The sequence below is a fragment of the Papilio xuthus genome, unplaced genomic scaffold, assembly GCF_000836235.2.
Source record: "Papilio xuthus unplaced genomic scaffold, Pxut_1.1 DF827597.1, whole genome shotgun sequence".
Classification (NCBI taxonomy): domain Eukaryota; kingdom Metazoa; phylum Arthropoda; class Insecta; order Lepidoptera; family Papilionidae; genus Papilio; species Papilio xuthus.
In genome coordinates, this window is record NW_013531052.1 from 2,705,719 (window position 1) to 2,727,084 (window position 21,366).

At 32.4% G+C, this 21,366-nt stretch overlaps 4 protein-coding genes across 4 annotated transcripts in view; 3 read left to right on the forward strand and 1 right to left on the reverse strand.

The window, feature by feature from the left end:
• Pde1c (Phosphodiesterase 1c) overlaps nt 1-21,366 on the reverse strand; it is a 98,596-nt gene that overhangs the window by 55,061 nt on the left and 22,169 nt on the right. The window lies entirely within an intron of this gene.
• On the forward strand, nt 6,941-12,152 carry LOC106118259 (maltase 2). Its single transcript, XM_013312871.1, has 12 exons — nt 6,941-7,017; nt 8,021-8,176; nt 8,445-8,624; nt 8,899-9,056; nt 9,150-9,275; nt 9,539-9,795; nt 9,907-10,108; nt 10,353-10,460; nt 10,828-10,978; nt 11,115-11,310; nt 11,402-11,539; nt 11,997-12,152. The coding sequence occupies exons 1-12, from the start codon at nt 6,993-6,995 to the stop codon at nt 12,064-12,066; spliced, it is 1,767 nt and encodes a 588-aa protein (XP_013168325.1). The 5' UTR covers nt 6,941-6,992; the 3' UTR covers nt 12,067-12,152.
• LOC106118261 (maltase A1) lies at nt 13,565-16,609 on the forward strand. Its single transcript, XM_013312873.1, has 10 exons — nt 13,565-13,783; nt 13,859-14,038; nt 14,132-14,289; nt 14,369-14,494; nt 14,579-15,034; nt 15,115-15,222; nt 15,315-15,465; nt 15,629-15,824; nt 16,050-16,187; nt 16,436-16,609. The coding sequence occupies exons 1-10, from the start codon at nt 13,618-13,620 to the stop codon at nt 16,500-16,502; spliced, it is 1,746 nt and encodes a 581-aa protein (XP_013168327.1). The 5' UTR covers nt 13,565-13,617; the 3' UTR covers nt 16,503-16,609.
• Nucleotides 17,275-20,897, forward strand: LOC106118263 (maltase A1-like). Its single transcript, XM_013312874.1, has 10 exons — nt 17,275-17,382; nt 17,473-17,633; nt 17,879-18,058; nt 18,195-18,352; nt 18,435-19,013; nt 19,101-19,208; nt 19,429-19,579; nt 19,744-19,939; nt 20,291-20,428; nt 20,785-20,897. The coding sequence occupies exons 1-10, from the start codon at nt 17,378-17,380 to the stop codon at nt 20,852-20,854; spliced, it is 1,746 nt and encodes a 581-aa protein (XP_013168328.1). The 5' UTR covers nt 17,275-17,377; the 3' UTR covers nt 20,855-20,897.

Here is a 21,366-nt window from a genome sequence, read left to right on the forward strand (position 1 = left end):
ACTGGGATCAAAAAACCTTAGTCGACCTCGGTATTAGAACTTTTATCCTTTCGCAGACTAGTCAACTATACGTGCCACTCGGCTATACCTTACTTCGATTATTCAGTTTTGAAGTAGGATTTTTTTTATCTGCCTCAGTTGGTGTATTTATGACGTCATCATGTAAGGCTCATTTCTTATGTTTTAATAATATGCTTATTTTGTTTTTATTAGCCAAAAAAGAATATAAATCATTGCTATGTAAGTATAACTGTTTAAATGGATAAAACATAAATAAGATTAACATTTTTTTAATAATAATAATACATATTATTATGTTATAATGTTGCAGATAAATTGGAAAAGGATTTTTATGTTGATAAATTTCGTAAGTTTTTTTTTTTATATAAAGTGTTTGTTATAAATAAGATTTTAATAAAACTACAACAATATTTGAATTATCTTACATTTATCAGGACAAGAATTACTTCAAGATCGTAAGTAAAGACCCTGAAAAATTAAGTTACATTTAAGTGATATTAATTTGGCATTTTTGTTTTAACGTTGTTGTATTTTAGAGAAAAACGAAGAGAATTATTTTGAGGATCTGTTAAAAAATATTAAATATATTGCAAGTAAGTTTTCTTGAGAACTTTATCGTTTTATAAGTTTTAATTGGTAATTTATAAAGTATAGAGTATCCCGTTTTATCAAAGCGAGCGTTATACATCATCATCTGCTCACTGTACGTCCCCATCGAGGGGCTCGGAGCCTACTCAAAGTTACGGGTGATTAGGCCATAGTCAACCACGCTGGCCAAGTGCGGGTTGGTTGACTTCACACATATTTTAGAATCTTTGCTTTCACTGTAAGAATGTCAGATAAATGAATCGGAAATCGAAAAAAATATTGGTACATGGCGGGATTCGAACGCAGAACCTGCAGATTGCAAGTCAAGTGCTTGACCCCTGAGCCACCGACGCTTTTAAGTAGTTATACACTTTTCTATTATTATTCATGTAAACTATTACTTTATTTCCAGATCAAATAGAATAAAAATAATCTAAGAAAAAAAATGATTTTAAACTAATTTAAAAACAAGGATGTTTTTTAATTGTACAATATTATTGACACTTTATTATATTAACTAAAAGAACATTAAATTATTTTTAATGTTAAATTATTTTCTGTATTTTATTTATTAAAAAAATATCCCAAAAATTAAAGTCGTAATAAATATTAAAACCTCAATACGAACGTTTCAAAGCTATCAAAATCAATAGAACAATAAAAAGATAACCTTTTAATATCGCGACATTATTGCGGTTCTCGTAACGTTACGCTTCATAGCTTTCTGTCCCTGGGATGTGATTAAAGGAATATTTATATTCAAGTATCAAAAACCGATTTAACAATCAACGTCAATCAGTCAAACAACTTTAACAGTGGTAGAGCGAGCTTTAACATCTTCGCACGAATTGGCCCGGCTCGTCCGGTGAAATACCATGAAGTGGTAGCAATTCCGCGTTTTGTCTGATGAGTGTGCGTCCCGCAGGGCTAATTTAGTCCTCTTTCCCTTCCCACCTTTTTTCTTATACGGAAAGGATGGGAAGTGGAAGTGGACTTTCTGGATAAGAGGATGCATGGGAAGGGAAAATATATTCTTTCTGTGCATCCTCTCCTCCGCCGATTAAAGGTAGGCAACGCATATGCAATTGCGTATGTCTATGGGCAACGGTCACTTCGCTATTTTAGCAATTTCAGGTGGCCACTCGCTCGTTTACACCTTATGATATATAAAAAACGTAAAAAAATAAATGTAAATATTCAAAGGAAAATTGACGAGGAGAATAACAATCGTCTTTAATAAACTTATAAACCCGAAGTACATTAAAGTATCCGAAACTGTCGCCTGTCCATTGTCTCCTGTTTTCTTCAACAAGGCTTAATAATAATTCGCTCCACAAAGATGAATACATCACTTCTCAAAGTCACCTATTGTTGACTTTTATTTAAAGAAAATTTACAGGAATTATAGCTTACATTTTTTGAGTTAAAAGTATTTATTTCCACTGGATAAAATGTGATGTTATTTTATTTAGTGCAAGTCTTTTAAAATCACTGCACAGCAATAGGCTAGATTTAGACGGCAGTATGATAAATGGAAGAGCCTGACGCAAATCTATAAATATTTAAAAATATTGTAAAATCTATGTTGTGGAAGAAAATGTATGTACAGGATGTGAGCTATCAATTAATCTATGAATCATTACATACTTAATATTAAAATAAACATTGAAATAAAGAATCCTCTTGTTCTCGCCATGCCAATTAAATTTGTTAAATGAGTTAATTAACAATATTGAGGTTAAGCAATACTATCACATAAGTTCATGGGTATCGTGATTCGCTCTGCATTTCCTTTCTAGAAAAATATTTTCGAATTGCTAACTGCAACGTAAGAAAATAGGTTCGTTACCGCGTGGTCGGCGGAGTAGGGATTCATTTGAATTTCAAATAGTTTGCAGCCGCTTGACAACGCAGCTCTGTAATGCTGCTGCAGCAAGATAGAAACGAATAAATTCAATTTTATTTAAAAATTTCTACTTGTAACTTGTATTAACATCTAGAAGTCAGAATTATTAGATTGGGATCTTACTGTAGTTTAATTTCGAGATAGTAAGTGCAATTGAATATAGAAATATTTCCGCCTTATCATGTTATCTTTTTTTCTCGGAACGAAGATTGATAACTTAAGACTTATTAAAATAGTATTATAATGTAACAAAATTATTCTATCCTCTTGATATTATAAATGGGAAAGTTTAGATAGATCGATGGATGGATGGATTTGTTTGAAGCTATCTCCAGAACGGCTGAACGGATCGCAATGAAATTTGGTATACATATAGAACACGGAAGAACACGTAGGCTGCTAATCATGTTTAATTTTTTAAATTCCGAGCGGACGGAGTCGCAGGCGACCGCTAGTTATCAATAAAGAGTTTTAGTAGCAGTTTAACGGATATTATAAAAAAAAAGTTTTACACATAGCTACCGTTTTTATTATATTCATGAGGACACCAAGAAAACGTAGAAACCTTTATGAATTCATAATAAGAGTTGTTGAGTAAAGCTTAAGTAAATGTAAGTAGGCGTATGAACTCTCTACATGCGTAGTAAATTCATAAATTAAATTTATCAGACGAACGGTCACGTACAAGTCTTCGAGAGTTATGTCTCATGATTCATTCAAGTTTATATTTCAATGTGATTTTATAAAATACACTTATTAGGTAGGAAAAAAATATTATGTATTTTTACTCACAAAGTAGGACAAAATAGGAACTCAGGATTTTGATCTTTATAAATACACCAGCTGTTGCCCGCACCTCCATCCGCGCGGAATTAATAAAAAAAAAACTTAAGTAGTAGCCTGTCTTCTTTCAGGCTATGTTCTACGTCTAAGCTAAATTTGCTCGTAAAGCGTGGTCGTGGCAGCCGTTTTGGAGATACCTTCAAACATAGAGATATTTTGTAATTAAACGAATCAAACAAATCCAGTGCTATACTTACTTTAAATTAAATTTATAGAGTTTGAAGTCTTTGAATAAACAGATTGATTTGTTCACGATGAGTAACTCATCCTCTTTACTAAAGTTGTCGCTTCAATCAGGCACGAAACAGATCATCTGAATATTTTAGATATGTTTGAGCCGATGTCGGAATACGAATTATGAATTCTGTCTTTGAAGTCAAAGTAACATTTCCGCAGTTTATAAATTTAGCGTGACATATATATAAATAATTCAGATATTTTACTATCTTTAGAAATTTACATATGTTTACTATATACAGTATGATATAAAATTATTTTATATTTGATATTAAGTAAACAAAGGGTGGTTAGGTATTTACGGATCCTTTTAATTCTCCAAAAAAAAAACGATTTTTTATCTCATCAAGTTAGACTAAAGATAATAATTTATAAGAAATCAATGGGCACAAAATCCACTATAGTATTAATAAAAAAATAGACAGTAAAATAGAGTAAAATTTTAGTTCTCCTTTTGGAGAAATAGATATTAAATCGTCCAAATACATAACACTTTGATGGCTTTCATCCTTTGGTAAGGAAGCGTTCACAATCGGATTATGATCTCGTTCCAATTCTATCAATTTCTTGGAGAAGATACTCTTGATTGAATCTTTGACAATGTCTGACTAAAGGCGTTTATTCTATTAGTCAAAGAGAGAAAAAATTGCCATAGCCCTATTGGTATTTTTGGTTCACAAAGGCACAAAGTATTGTCTAATTATTTGTTCAAGATTTTTTTTTTATATCATATGGTGGCAAACGAGCGACCGGCCACCTGAAATCGCTAAAATAGCGAAGTGACCGTTGCTCATAGACATACGCAATTGCATATGCGTTGCCTACCTTTAATCGACGAAGGAGAGGATGCACAGAAAGAAAATATTTTCCCTTCCCATGCATCCTCTCATCCGGAAAGTCCACTTCAACTTCCCATCCTTTCCTTATATGGAAAAGTGTGGGAAGGGAAAGAGGACTAATTTTGGCCTCCGGGACGCACACTCATCAGACGAAACGCGGAATTGCTTCCACTTCACGCCTGTCTTCTGTGTGGTCGTGGTATTTCACCGGGCGAGCCGGGCCGATTCGTGCGAAGATGTTAAAGCGGGCTCTACCACTGTTAAAAAGATGTGAATAAAAAAATTCTTTCGAAATATATTTAATTATTAAAATAAAGCTTTGATTAAATACGGGCTTACAATACTAGAAGCAGCTAAATCCTAGTTTAATCTGCCGTCAGGCGTTCCAATTTTAAGCTTATATGTCGCCCGGTGAAGCGAACAGATTTAATTAAGAATTTAAGTTTCAGGCATAAATGTTTGTTATCGAATTAAATTTTCAATAAATATTCATTTACGAAGATTTAGGTTGTACAGAACAACTGTAATTGATTTTAACTACGACCAATAAGTACACTTAAACCCTGTGAATGCTAAAAACATGCTGCCAATCGATCTAATTTTTTTTTTCTAATTAAAAAACATATTCAGGATTTTCCTTTAATGTAAATGAAATCAAAATTACTTACTTTACTACTTACGAATTATTCCTTCCTAATCTTAATACTATTATAAGTGGGAATGTTTGGATGGATGGATGTTTATAGAAGGGATGTCGCTGTTATTTAGCATAGATGTAGAACATAGTCTGGAGGAACACATAGGCTACTAATTAAACTTATTATAATACTACGTGGATGGAGCCGCGGGCGGGAGTTAGTTATAGAATTAAATGTTACAGCTTTCCCACATAAACGAAAAAATAATTAAACCGAAAAAAAATATCGTTAGATTTAATTCTCATTAAGCTTACGTGCGCAACTGTACTTGCTAATGACAATATACATTAAGGGACCATAATGTAAGGAAAAAAACTGCACCAAGGCGTAGCCTACAAGCGTCACCGCTTACGTATAATGAATTAAAGAACAGTCAACGGCAAAATGGCGTCAACGATGTCTTTATTATTCAAGTGAGGTCATGCTTTCTGTGCGGTAATGAAGCAAAACAGATCGATTTAAAAGAATTGCTTGAAGTTGAGGTTACTTTGCATATTTAAATATCTTTTAAAGCATTTACAGCGACATAATGTCCGTAACATTTTTCCTGTACATTATTGAAAATATATTTAAGGCTAGCTGTCCAAGAATAAAAAAAACTTAGTGAGTATCCTTTGTTTTAAATCTGTACCAAATTTCATCGAGATTCGTTTAGCCGCTCCGGAGATATCTTCCGGAGAAACAAACATCCATCCATCTAAACATTCGCATTTATATTGGTATGATAAGAGATAAGATAAGAAGACGTAAGATTAAAGTTAAAGTAAATTTAAGTAAGAGAGGAATATGTTAAATTAGGATGACGTAAGTTAAGGAGTCATTAAAGTTATACATATTTATATGATTTTCCAAGAACAAATAAAGACATGAGACCTTGTCTTAACGTAGAAGCTTTTGTGATAAAGTTTGGTTACAAGACCAAGATAATGTCTGGCAAAACCTGCAAAATCATTCCCCTATCGTTCGGTTTACAAGCTACCAATCTTATCAGACCTAATGATTAATGTCGCTTTTTCATTTAGATACTTGTACTATCAGAAAATATAGCTTACTTCTACTAGAAGTAAGCTATATTTTTTCCTTAAACTTAATAAGTTAATAAAATTACAATTATTACCATTTCTGTAGATAAATAAGTATTATTTCTAGGTTAAGTTAGTAACTTACTCTTGCTTATTCTTCTTAAAAAACTTACCTGAAACAAATGTAAATATTAGAATCATCTTAGACAATTTAAAAACATATATAATATTATAATACATAGCTTAATTAACTAATTTAAAGTTCGTCACAACATTTGAAGGTTGAAAGAACACTGGTAGATGTCTGCGGCAACATATTTTCCTTATTATACTTTTATTATAAGGGAAAATTTGGGAGGAGAAGTGGATTTGACAGAGAAGGAAGCAGGAAGCATAGGAAGGGGAAAAATACTGTTTCTGTGTGTTCTTTCTACATCTGTTCCACGCATTTACAATTGCAAATGTCTACGAGCAGCAGTTGTTTTGCGATTTCGAAAAATTCAGGAATTTGCTAGCTCGTTTGTCACCGTATAATATAAAAAAGTTTATTAATGTTTCGATAGAAGTATACGCTTAATAAGTAGTCATATAATTGTCAATCTGATCAACCTAAAGAAGTTGATAGTATAATAATATCGTAACATTCACAGCCTAAGTTTAATAACATTCATTTTATCACAATGATAATTTAAATTACATTCTATGATAATAAAAAATAATTTTTCACGTTACATCTTAAACAATGGCTTATAAAAAGAATTAAAACAGTGTGCGGTTCATTTCAATGTTTTGAAAGTAGTAGTAAAGGTTACTGTGTCGTATCGTGTCTTGGTGGAAAATGTACTTTTGTTCTAGTGTTAAACGTAAGTATGAAACTAATTAAATAAAAACTCGAATTCAAAACTAAGTAACTCTAATCTTACTGATGTTATAAATGCGAATGTTTGGATGGATAGATGAATGAATGTTTGAAGGTATATCCAGTTATGCTCAACGAATCATATTCTGGAAGAACACATAGGCTATTCTTTAAATTTTTTTATTGCGTCAGATAGCGTCGCGGGCGATAGCTAGTTTCTTATAAAGATCGAAAACTTATAGCATTTTTCTTATGTTTCATTGATGCTTTAGATTTATTAATTTAAATAATGTAATTAAAAAAAAATGAGTTTAAATATCTACTTACAGAATATTGACGTTGAGTAAATGTTGTTATGTTCCATTGCATAAAAATATTATTTAATCATCTTGAAACTATTCTTTACTATTTATGACAAAATTCTCGAAATAAATGTCGTGATTATCTTTTAAATAGCATAGAATTACTTCAAAGCTTTGATTATTAAAAAGTATCTTTATCCTACATTATTAAGATCCTTTCAAAGGATTTATACTTCAAAGCGACTCCAATTACGACTCAAAGAATTTTAAGAATACATAAAATTGTTAGAAAAAGAAACTGTTGTAAGTATTTTAAAAATCTTCGAATTCAAATATAATTTAATAGGTGGAAAAAGTAGTTACATATAAACTGTGTTACCCTAAAAGTATATTTAGACATTGTTTAGTTAAACACGTGTTTTAACATTTTGAACGCCGGTGAAGGATATGATGGACGTCAAAATGGTTATATGTTTCACCATAAATATGTATCACCATACTATCGGCATGATATGTCATTATTTATTGGTCAGTAACTCATTTCGCAAGCTCATAAATATATTTTCAATAGACATGATTTCTGAAAATCCGCGCCAGACGTATAAAAAGGTTGACATACCTTTAAGCTATTTGAAACATTGTCTATTTTTTTTTGTAAGGCCCAAAATATTTTTATTATTAAAATTATGAATATATTATTTGCAGTCAGAATAATAATAAACTTGATACTTGCATCAGGAGTATACTGTAGATATGAAAACGTCAACATAAGGACTGATTGGTGGGAAACGGCGTTATTCTACCAAATATATCCCAGATCATTTGTTGACAGTGATGGCGATGGGATAGGAGACATTAATGGTAAATAATCATCAAGTTTTGTGAATTTAAACTGATAAGAATAAGTTAAAGGTCATGATTAAAAAATGGATGAAGGAATATCAATTCTTAAAGCTAGAACAAAGAATTAAAACAATAAAGATAAGCAAAATTATACATTTACTTGTTACACAAAATATAAAAATCTCGTGTTACAATGTTAGTCTCCTCCGAAACGGCTTGACTGATTTTAGAGAATTGGCTACTATCTATTTTTCAAGAGCTAATTGTGCTATCAAATTCTTTGCAGGAATCATATCAAGAATGGACTATTTAAAAGACCTTGGCGTAGATGCAGCGTGGCTGTCACCGATATTTAAGTCTCCGATGTACGATTTTGGTTACGATATATCTGATTACTATTCCATTCAGCCCGAATACGGAACTTTAGAAGACTTTGAACAGCTTATTAAAAAAGCTAACACTCTAAGTAAGTAAAAATGTAATTTGCCACTTCATACACTATTTCCAAAACAATACGAATTAGGATCCTTCAAGAAGCGAGCATACCATTTCCTTAAAGGCCGGTAACGCATCTACAGTTCCTCTGGTAATGCGGATGTCCGAGGTGGATAACGACAACCATTAGTTGATTATCTCGGTGTTTCCGCCGTTAGTTTGCCCTCTTCTTTTATATAGAAAAAAAGAATTGTAAAATATTAGTTTAATATGGTCTTTAAGGTTGATGATCATATTTTTTACAGATATTAAAATTGTTCTGGACTTCGTTCCTAATCATACTAGTAATGAAAGTGACTGGTTCATGAAGTCATCGAACAAAGACGAGTATTATAGTGATTGGTATGTTTGGGAGAATGGTCACATAGATGCTGACGGTAGAAGACAGCCACCGAATAACTGGGTGAGGTGAAAGCGCCAATATTTTAGTTTTGGTTTAATCAAAAATAGTTAACAATAAAACAACTAGGGTTATAGTGATTTCTTACTTTTTAAGGTAAGCGTGTTTCGAAAAAGTGCTTGGACATATTCGAACACCAGAGATCAGTTCTACCTACATCAGTTCAGTCCTGCGGAGCCTGATTTAAATTATAGGAATCCCGTTGTAGCGGAAGAAATGAAGGTAAAGGAAGATATTTAATTTATGACGAAAATGGTCGATTTATTATTCTAATAATAATTTCCTTTTATCAACGGCGGAAGGAACGCACAGAAAGTGGATATTTCCCTTTCCTATTCGTTCCCTCTTCCACCATAATCACTTCCCCCTCCCTATCATTTCCTAATAAGAAAAGGTAGGTAGAGAATGTGGTCTAACATATCTGATCCATTCAAAAAAAGTCTAAAAGGCTATTTGCGAATTATAAGATAATTATCTGTTTTCAGAATATTGTCAAATATTGGTTGGAAAAGGGTGTCGCTGGAATGAGATTGGGTTCTGTTAATTATTTATTTGAAACCGATAAAGATACATTCGGTGGTCGATTCCCGGACGAGCCTAAAACCGGAAAGCCAGGAGCTGTTTCCGACGATTACGACTATCTGTTTCACATTTATACTAAAGACCAAGAAGAAACATTCGATATTGTGGCGCAATTCAGAGATGTTTTCGATGCTATGAGTGTAAGAAATAACTTTACAAGGTATTATATGATTTATATGTCAACTGATACTCTTAAGAGCCAAGAAACTTATTAAATTATTGTTGTTAAAATTATTATTATTAATTATTTTACTTTTAAATTGTTATTCAGAATAATGATGACAGTAGCAAGAAGCCCAATTAAAACAACGGCACGTTATTACGGAGATAATTATCACTCCGGAGCACACATTCCCGTAAACACTGTATTGATAGATGAAATGACATCGAAAGAATTGGATGCGAGAGATCTAAAACACGCTATAGATTTATGGATCACGTATATGCCACTGGGAAAATCAGCTAATTGGGTGGTAAGTGTGATAATATTAAATTCACCATGTCATTATTGATTCGTCACTACATATATTGCAAGGCGAAAGCCGGATTAGTGACATAAATCGGCAATAATATTAAGTCTACCTGTTATGTTAGTCTGAATATGCTTAAGTTTGCTTAATCACGAGAAATTTATTAGGAACAACAAGTGCATTATAGATTACACTTTTTGATATCAAATAATTTCAACAAAAAAAAAATCATAGCTATTCATTCCAGACAGGAGACCACGATACAAGCCGGTTAGCGACACGTTTCCGGCCAGAGTTGGTAGATGCATTTAATATGCTTGTTCTGTTGCTTCCTGGGGTAGCTTTCACGTACATGGTAAGTTTATTCACGTTGTCTTACTGTTTCTTCAATAAAGAATTTTATATATTTATTTGATATTATTTTAAATAAAACCTTTACATCTAATGAAAATCGAATTATTTTTCATCAAAGCACTAGAAATACTAAACGCAGTTGCTTACTGTGACTGAGATTCTACTGTCGGTGCACTTCTCCCTTTCATTTTCATCACCAATACAAGAGTCACGACAGTGAAAGTTCGTGGTAAATAACTACAATATCTGATACTTTGCTAATGCTTTGTATATTTTGGAGCTCAATTTTCTATAGGAATATAAAGATTTCTAAAGTCCTAATAAATTCAGTATTTGTCTAAACTTATGCTCGTTATTTTGTTGTGCAGGGTGAAGAGATAGGAATGATAAATGGATTTGTACCGTGGGTTGAAACGAAGGATCCGCAAGCTTGCAACACGAACGATCCGGTGAACTTTATTGATGTATCACGTGACCCGGTGCGGACTCCATTCCAGTGGAACAATGGAAAAAATGCAGGTAAATCATTTTCTATATCTATATACATAGATAATAAAATATCAACGTTTTATTAACACGAAAATATTTTGAGTTTATTGTTTATAAATAGAATTTATGAAAAGAATGGAATATTAGATTTTTTATATGCTTCTAGGATTTTCAAGTGCAGCCAAAACATGGTTACCCGTGGCAGACGGTTTCGAAAGTTTGAATTTAGAAAATCAACGAAATGCTGTGAGATCGCATTATCAAGTTTATAGAATACTAAGCAACCTACGCATTCGGCCCGCATTTCGCTTGGGCCGTTTTGAATCACTGGCTATCAACCAAGACGTTTTTGCTTTTAAAAGGTATTATTTTGATATTAGTATGTATATGGGTTTGTATTTTATTTTCTCTACTTAAGATTATTTGATTTTTTTATACGTATCTCCATTTCAGATGGTATAACGACGACACTTATGTAATTGTTATGAATTTGGGCAAATCTTATCAAATTGTTAATTTAACAGTGTTTGACTTAATTTTTGGTCAGCTGGAAGTCGAAGCAAGTAGCGTTCAGTCTTCGCGTTCCTACAGGTTGATATAAACGTTTTCTTATTTGTGTTTTATATCATCATCTTCTTGACCATAAGCCCTATGTGCTTGGGTCATTGGGATTTATAAACCTTATCTTTTGGTTGAGCTTAGGTGGCTCAGTGGTCAAGAACTTGACTTGCAATCTGCAGGTCCTGGGTTCGAATCCCGCTATGCCCGCCATTGATTTTCGATTTACACGTGTACATTTATCCGACGTTCTTACGGTGAAGGAAAACATCATGATGCAACATGCATATATCTGAGAAGAAATTCAAAGAATATGTGAAGTCAACCAACCCGCACTTGACCAGCGTGGTTGACTATGGCCTAATCACCCTTAACTTAGGGTAGGCTCCGACCCCATCGATGGGGACGTATAGTGAGCTGATGATGACCTTCTTTGTTATTTATTTTACGTACTAGATTATATTATACAAAGATTATAATTATGTTTCAGTGATAATGTTCTGGCAACATATTTGGATTTATCCGCTGACGAAGCTTTAGTACTACGGATGCAAGTTTAAATACTTCTTTCACATTAATAATGATAAGACATTATAGTCTTTTAATTACTAAGTTCTTGGCATTATTTTGGAATAAAGAATTATGTACTGCTCGATTTATTTTAATTATTACAAATGTAATTGTAAATTAATGGATTATTACATTTATTAAAAAGGACCACCAATTGCATGTTCAACAAGCACGAGCGTATACAAATAACATACAGACAACACAAACAGATGACAGACGTACACAGCATTGACTAGACAAGGTTTAGATATAAAGATTATGTCCAAAAATTTTATGACAATTAACTATGTGTCAAACTAAGATATAAAAGGGGCATGACAGACGGACGGACGGACAACAAAGTGATCCTATAAGTTCCGTTTTTTTCCTATGAGGTACGGAACCTTTAAAATAGCAAACTAATAGAAAAGCCAAAACCATATTATGTTATAAGGAAAGGATGGGAAGTGGAAGTGGATTTTCCGGATGAGGGGATAGATATCAAGGGAAAATATTCTCTTTCCGTGCAACCCCTCCTCTGTCAATCAAAGGTTGACAACGCATCTACTATTGCAGATGTCTATGGGCAACGGTCGCTTTGCTATTTCAGCGATTCTAGCTTGTTTGCCACCTTAAGATATATTAAAAAAAAACTGTTTTGTATCATTATGGTATCTTATACATAAAATTCTCGTCTCACAATTTTCGTTCCTATACTCCTCCGAAACAGCTTGACCGATTATCATGAAATTTTGTGAGCATATTGAGTAGGTCTGACAGTCGGCTACTATCTATTTTTTAATCCCGCGCAGACGGAGTCGCGGGCGACAGCTAGTATTTTATAATACTACAAGGTCAATCTTACCTCCTATACTCTCGATAAGTGGTAAACAAAACAATACAGATAATATTTTATCTATTCTAGCATTACCGACAATGTATACAGTTGTTGTGAAATCTTCACAATTTCTTTATCTATTATATGTATTAGCAAGTTGAACTTTCTGTTTGTTAGTTTGTATGTCGTTGATGATTGCTGTCATGAGCTTGTATTTTGTTCTGTTTCTTGTTTATATCTCTCCCTCAGCGGATTGGGCCAGTGTCAAATGTTTATGGTTCAGCTTGTATTGAATCGGAATAAAATTTAGGGAAATTGACATAGAAAATGTTTTTATGTTAGACAAATTAACGCAGCAGATAGATCTGATTAGATATTACAAAATTTAATTATTACCAACGCGTTAGTATTTCTTCGTATCAAATTTATAAAGATTATTATAGACTGAAATTAATTATATAATTGTCGTTTCAGTTTTTCATTATTTTCAAAAAGCAAGGTAACACTATCTAATTATATTTATAATTATATATCTAGTTGTTTTATTCAAGTTGTAGTACTATTTGCAACTATGAATTTGTTGTTAATGGAAAAGTTTTTATCAGGAACACAGGCTACCATCCATATTGATAATGGTGAATCAGTTCAAGTATCATTCATTTCCTGCGTTCTCCTTATAATTGTCTGAAACATTCTATCTTCGACTGTCCTGGCAGTGAACGAAATGAGGGCAATAATTATTTTGCCGCTTTTCATAATTCTCTCTAGTGGTAAAGTTATAAAACAGAATCAAGAAAAAGAACTAGAGTGGTGGGAAACGACTATTTTTTATCAAATATACCCACGATCATTTGCAGACAGTGATAATGATGGGATCGGTGATCTTAATGGTAAAGTATAAATTACGTAAAGAATTTAATTTTAACCAAGAATATCAATTAGCTAAGTTTTTAATATATTTATAGGTATTACTTCAAAATTAGAACACGTAAAAGAAATCGGTGCGGGAGCAATTTGGCTTTCTCCAATATTCCAATCACCGATGTACGATTTCGGTTACGACATAGCCGATTTCTACGCTATTCATGATGAGTACGGTACAATGGAAGATTTCGAAGCCTTACTTGAAAAAGCCAATGAATTAGGTAAGAAAAAAAAATATCTTATGTAAGCATTTTTAAAAATTTCTTTAATTTTTTATGTAAGTAATGTTATAAAAATCATATGCATTATTTCAGATTTAAAAGTAATATTAGATTTGGTACCAAATCACTCATCAAATGAAAGTGTGTGGTTCCAAGAAGCCCTCAAAGGTAACGAAAAATATTACAATTATTTTGTTTGGGAAGACGGTGTGATTGATGAAAATGGAAATATGCAACCACCAAATAATTGGGTAAAGTATAAAATATTTACAGTAGCTATGACTTATGTTTACACCCATGGAGTTGATATCATGGACGTTTACTTTATAGAAAAGTCAATTTCGAGGAAGCGCTTGGGAATATAGAGAAGAAGTTGAGAAATATTATTTGCACCAGTTTGTTATCGGGCAACCCGACTTGAACTATCGCAATCCAGATGTCGTTGACGAAATGAAGGTTTTATTTTTGTTTTATTATATTAATCTGATAATAGATTATCGATGGCGTGTTCACAATAATTTGTCAATATTATTATTTCAGAATATTATTCGATTTTGGTTGAACAAAGGTGTCGCTGGATTTAGAGTTGATGCTGTAAATCATTTATTCGAAGTGGATAAAGATCGATTTGATGGTAAATATCCGGATGAACCTTTGTCAGGCAGACTCGATGTCGATCAGGATTCCTATGACTATTATTCTCATATTTACACAAAAGACCAAAATGAAACATATTACATGGTGTACGAATGGCGTGATGTACTTCAAGAAATATCTGCACAAGATGGTTTAGAAAGAGTAATGATGACTGAAGTTTACGCCACAATACAAAATGTTGTAAAATATTTTGGCGAAGGAGAGAGGAAAGGGGCTCAGATGCCTTTCAATTTCAACTTGATAACGGATGCAGATTCCTCCTCGTCCGCTGCTGATATGAAACGTGCTATTGATAAGTTCTTGACATACAAGCCAGTAGATAAGATGGCCAACTGGGTGGTAAGAATTTTTCTAAATAAGTGTTTGGTGAAGTACGTTTTTTTTTATATTTATTGACAGTTATATCTTATCACTAACAGGCTGGAAACCATGATAATAGTCGCATGGCGTCTCGTTACGGTCCGTCTTTGGTTGATGGAATTAATATGATTGTATTATTGCTTCCTGGAGTTGCCGTTACTTATATGGTATGCATGTAAATGTAAATAAATTATCATGATTTGATCTGACGCAAATATTATATTCAATGGATAAAAGAAATTAATAATTTTGGTTAAAGGGAGAGGAAATTGGCATGGTAGATGGCGAGGTAAGCTGGGAGGATACGGTTGATCCCTCTGGATGTAATACAAATGACCCAATCAATTACTACAAAAGCTCCAGAGATCCGGAAAGGACTCCATTCCACTGGAATGCGGGGAAAAATGCCGGTATTCGCTTTAAATCTGTTATTACTGACATATATTTTAAATTAATATTTAATAATTAAGATTTTTCAATTGTTCTTTATATGTTGTCACATAATTTGTTCCTTTAAAAGTTTGGAACTGTTCTAAGTGCATACACTACTAAGATTTTCCATAAATAATACAGGATTCTCTACCGCTGAGAAAACTTGGCTGCCAGTTGCACAGGGTTACGAGACATTGAACGTCGAAGTTCAGAAAGCCGCAGAAAAATCTCATTTAAAAGTTTACCAGGCGCTTGCTGATCTGCGCCGAGATGATGTCTTCAGATTTGGACGTTATGATTCTTTGGCTCTAAACAAAGACGTTTTTGTTTTTACGAGGTATTAAAATTCTACCATTATATTATATATTTACTGAAAAACTTATATCAACTGAAAAATGAACCAATTTAGGTTTTATTGGGCCGAACGGCAAACCTCCCAAAATGTTAACACGTTACTAAAATTTTGTTTGTTCTCATGTAATTCAAACATAAACATATGTAATCAAAACATATTAAAATATATACGAGCAAATGTGCTAAAATATTGAAACAAACCTTTCAGATGGTATCAAGGCGAACATTATTTAGTGGTAGTGAACATGAGGGATAATGAGTATACTTTGGACTTGACGTATTTCGAAAATATTGATGGAGACGTAACCGTTATTCTAAGCAGCACACAGTCACCGAAAGAGGAGGGGTGAGTTTCCAAAAAGACCACTAACCATTGATCCCGTAAACTTAGCCAGAGAAAAGTAACATTGGATTAAACGATCTTTATGAGTTAAAAATATTAAAAAAAAGATTTAAAGAAATCTCAGAGAACATTATTGAAATTGATGTTGTTACCATAGGGACATAAAAATGAATTGTGATTAATTTTTATTTGCCGACCATTTCAATTAAATGTAAAGAAAAACTAAATTACATATTATTTTTTGACTCCAGAGACAGGTATCCTGCATTCGCTGTACCGGTCGTCGGCTTCGAAGGACTCGTTCTTAGGCACTTTTAAAGATACATTTATAATAACCGCAACATAATGGGATGGGATTTTAAAAATATGTGTGATCTAAATTTAAGTATTACAATTTGTGTGTAAATAAAGTTGTTTTCAATGCATTAGCTATTTTATTATTTAACCTTAATAGTAACGGATACAAGAAAATTACATTTCGGAAATGTACCACCTTATGTAGCTAATAATCTTGAAGAATTACATTGAAGTTAAGCGTTTAAGTGGAATTTGTTAAAGAGAAACCATAGACCTTAGGAGCTTTTAATGAATTAGTTTTTATCTATACTCCCATTTAATGTTGAGAGGCGATGACAAAATGTTCTTAAGTCCCTTTAGTATTAATTGTAAAGAACTGCAAAACATTTCGAATAGCACTTTAAGAAACTAGATAAGAATACAATAAATGGATGATAGTATATTTTATGTGTTCGACGACTTGTTAATATAATAAATATGAATTTTTGGATAGATGGATAAATGGATGTTTGTTAAAATATATGTCCATAACGACTTTATGGACCTCGCGAATGATATAGAATTTAGAACATAGTATTTAAGCATAGAAGTATATGTACTTCTATCATATTTACAATTATTTGGAATATTATAGGTCAATGCAAAATCTAAAAGTAGCATATTATTGTATTAGGTGTACTTTGAATTTTTTTTTTGGATAAATTTTCCATTGAATAGATTATTGACCATATCATTTTGGAGATAAATTTTAGTCGTGATGTGGGTTCCAACTGTTATCAGATTAGTCAATACTTCTAAAGTATTACTGTCTTACACAATCTTAAAGATATTTCTCTCTCAATCTTCAAGTATATAAGATAGATTGGAGTTTTAAATTGTGTTAGACGACAGGGAATATGAGGTATGTTTGTATTCTTTTTTTAAATATAGAACAAATAATTAGAAGAAGATCCAAGTTTACTTACAAAATTATGGCAAAATTACTTTTCAGATTCAAAATGAGAAATTTATATATTCTACCGTTGCTGTTTTTAGTGATAAAAGCAGCAAAACATACCGAAGATTTAGATTGGTGGGAGAAAACCATATTCTATCAAATCTATCCAAGATCTTTTATGGATAGTGATGGAGATGGAGTCGGTGATCTTAATGGTAACTAATATCTTGTAATTTAGTATTTTTTCTATATTAGTTTTGCTGTTTTATGTACCATTTTAACGTATGTCTCTAAACACAGAATTTTCTAAACAGATCCGATCCATCAGAGTCTGATTTCTATTCGATTTTGATTCTCAATATGTTTAATACTAAAATTAATGTACTACGTTTTTCTGGTAAAATAAATTGTCTCTTATACGAATATAATACAAAACTACATTTAAAAATGTATTTTGCAGGTATAACATCCAAATTGGAATATTTGAAAGAACTCGGAGTTGGAGCGACATGGTTGTCCCCGATGTTCAAGTCACCGATGTATGATTTTGGTTACGATATTTCTGATTTTTATGATGTCCACGACGAGTATGGAACTATGGAAGATTTTGACAACTTAATGGCAAAAGCTAAGGAATTGGGTAAAGTTTATGCAAAATTATTATATTTAAGTTTGCTAAATAAATAGAAAATAAAATTCCATTCGAACCCGAGAATTATTCAAAATATTGTAAAAAACCGAAATTAAAATTATTAGTCTTAATTCTTGTTTCGTAGATATCAAAATTGTACTTGATTTTGTACCGAATCATGGAAGTAACGAGAGCGTTTGGTTTGAAGAGGCTCTGAAAGGCCATGAGAAATATTTTGATTATTTTGTATGGGAAGATGGAGTGGTCGACGAAAATGGAGTATTACATCCACCTAATAACTGGGTATGTTCTTATTATTTTAGTTTTAGATTGAAATCAATTTTCGTTGGTTCAAATCAGAATCTATACATTGAATTTTTAACAGGTTAGCGTATTCCGTAAGAGTGCTTGGGAATACAGAGAAGAAGTTGGTAAATATTATCTCCACCAATTCGTTATAGGTCAACCAGATTTTAACTACAGGAACCCAGCTGTTGTTGAAGAAATGAAAGATGTTATACGATTCTGGTTAAACAAAGGAGTAGCTGGTTTCCGAGTTGACGCTATAACACATCTATTTGAAGTAGACAAGGAAAAATTTGGTGGAAAATATCCCGATGAACCACTTTCTGGGAATTCTGAAGATCCTGACAGTTACGATTATTTAAATCATATTCATACGATAAACCAAGACGAAACATATGACATGGTTTATCAATGGAGGGATGTCTTTGATGAGTATAAAGAAATGGATGGGTTCACTAGAGTAATGATGACTGAAGCTTATGGAAGTCCAGATATTATAATGAGGTATTACGGTGAAGGAGAACGGGAAGGTGCTCACATGCCATTCAACTTTGTACTGATATCGGACGTCGATGATTCATCATCGGCAGCAGAAATAAAATATGCTATTGATAAATTTCTAACGTTTAAACCATTTGACAAAAAGTCTAACTGGGTTGTAAGTACCTTTATCAAGAGCGCCATAATGATATTATAAGAATCTGAAAATTTTAAGGACTTATTTATTTTAAAATATATTTTTTAGGCTGGAAACCATGATAAAAGTAGAGTTGCTTCAAGATTTAGTCCAGAGTTGGTTGATGGTATAAATATTCTTGTTCTTTTACTGCCCGGTGTAGCTGTTACCTACATGGTGAGTATTATTTAAGAAAAATTCACTATCATTATTTATTTTTTAAATTCGGAACTTTTACTTCAGCGAAACATTCTTAGGACATCTATTAAAATACTCTTTGGATCAAATATTATTAAAGTTCGAAGAAAATGATATTTATTTGAGAAATATCCTTTAGAAAACACTTAAAGGATATTTTTATTAGTTACAAGTAAAACAAGGATTACTTATTTCTTAGGGTGAAGAAATTGGAATGAAAGACGGGTATGTCAGTTGGGAAGACACAGTTGATCCCAGCGGCTGCAACACTGACGATCCCATAAACTATTGGACTGCCTCCAGAGATCCTGAGCGCACACCTTTCCAATGGAGTGCCGATAAAAATGCAGGTAAATAATACATATTATAAAAGAATTACCGGGATTCGCTCAAAATAGATAAATAAATTAAATCTGAGAAGTAAATAATCAGTCTGTAATAATTTAACAAGCACGCATTTAGACAACCAGCATATTGTATGAAGATTAAATTAGGTTTAAAATATTTTTTTTAGGATTCTCTACAGCTGATAAAACATGGTTGCCAGTAGCCGAAGGTTACGAAACTCTGAATGTTGAAGTTCAACGAACAACGGAAAGAAGTCATCTAAATGTGTACAAGGCCTTGGCTAAACTGAGAACAGAGCCTGCATTTAGTCACGGACGGTACGATTCCGTCGCGCTCAATTCAGACGTTCTGGCATTCAAAAGGTTAGTTATTTTTGCTGTGAATACCAAATAAATTATACGCAAAGTTAAAATAAGACTAAAGTTATTAGAATTTAGACTTTGTGTTAGTAGAGACAAGAACAACACTTTTATATAAATAATCGTAGAGTTACTATTTGTAATAGGAGACCAATGTTGGAGATCTTGTGACCATTGAGTAGATAAAAATAAATTAAAAGATTCTCTTTCTGGTGCCTCTACGACTAACTAAGGTTGGACCATATTTTTGATTAATATTTCTAAATATAATAGTATTTTACGTCAACACAAGTTATTGACATTAATTTGTTGTTATGATCAAGTTTTCAGAAATGGTTTATATTTATTTTCTAGGTGGCACGATGGTGAGATCTACGTAGCCGTTATTAATTTCAGAGATGAAATTTACAATTTAGACTTGACCTACTTTGAAAATGTCACGGGGAAACTGGAAGTCATCGTTAGTAGCGTCCAGTCTGCGAAGACTACAGGGTAAATATCAGTCTATTTCATTTACGAAAATAATACCATAATAATACCAAATCGGATATATTTTTATGTTACAACTAAGAAAAATTTGATAAAAGGAAAGGGAACAATAACATAAGTAGAATTGAGGCTTGGATATTATGAAATAATATTCAGTTAAGAGATTAAGAACCCTTTACAAATTCATGCCTTTTAGTGAAATACTCATTACTATGAAAGGTTGCCCTTGCTCCCTGTGTAACCGCAAATTAGTGGCTTTTAGATACAAAGTAGGCTTACGCGTTTGTATCATAAACATGTAATTACAATGTTAAATAGCCTTAAAATAAAATTATAAATAAATCATTTAATGTTTTCAGGGACATTACCGAAGCTGAAAATGTACAAATAGATGGACGTGAAGCCTTGGTATTAAAAGTAATCCAATGATATTTAAATTATTTCCATGATTAATAAAATTTACACAACTATACAAATGTTCTTTCATTTCAACAATACATTTATAATTCCGAAGTGTACTCGAGTTACTTTTAATTCTGTCCAAACCTACAAGATGAGCAAACTCTTTATTTTGATGACCTTGAACTCATATATCTCAGTATTAATTTTCTTATACTCCACAACAGACAATTTGCATACTGAGTAAAACTTTGTGCTTATGAATTATTCATAAGTCGTATTAGAGGAGTAATATTAGAATTGTTTATAAGAGAGCCGACTGTATAATAGTCATATCCCAAATATGTATGGCAGGGATGACGAATACGCGTCAATGTGCCGTTTTCCTAAATGATGTCATAGGCGTGACATCAAATCGTTTTGACATTGTGATTATTGGGAACATTCCGTATTGTAGGGATCACTTCGTCATTCCTCTTATAATATGCACTTAACTTTTTTACGTATTAATTGCATTATTAATTTTATGATTCTCAAAGTCC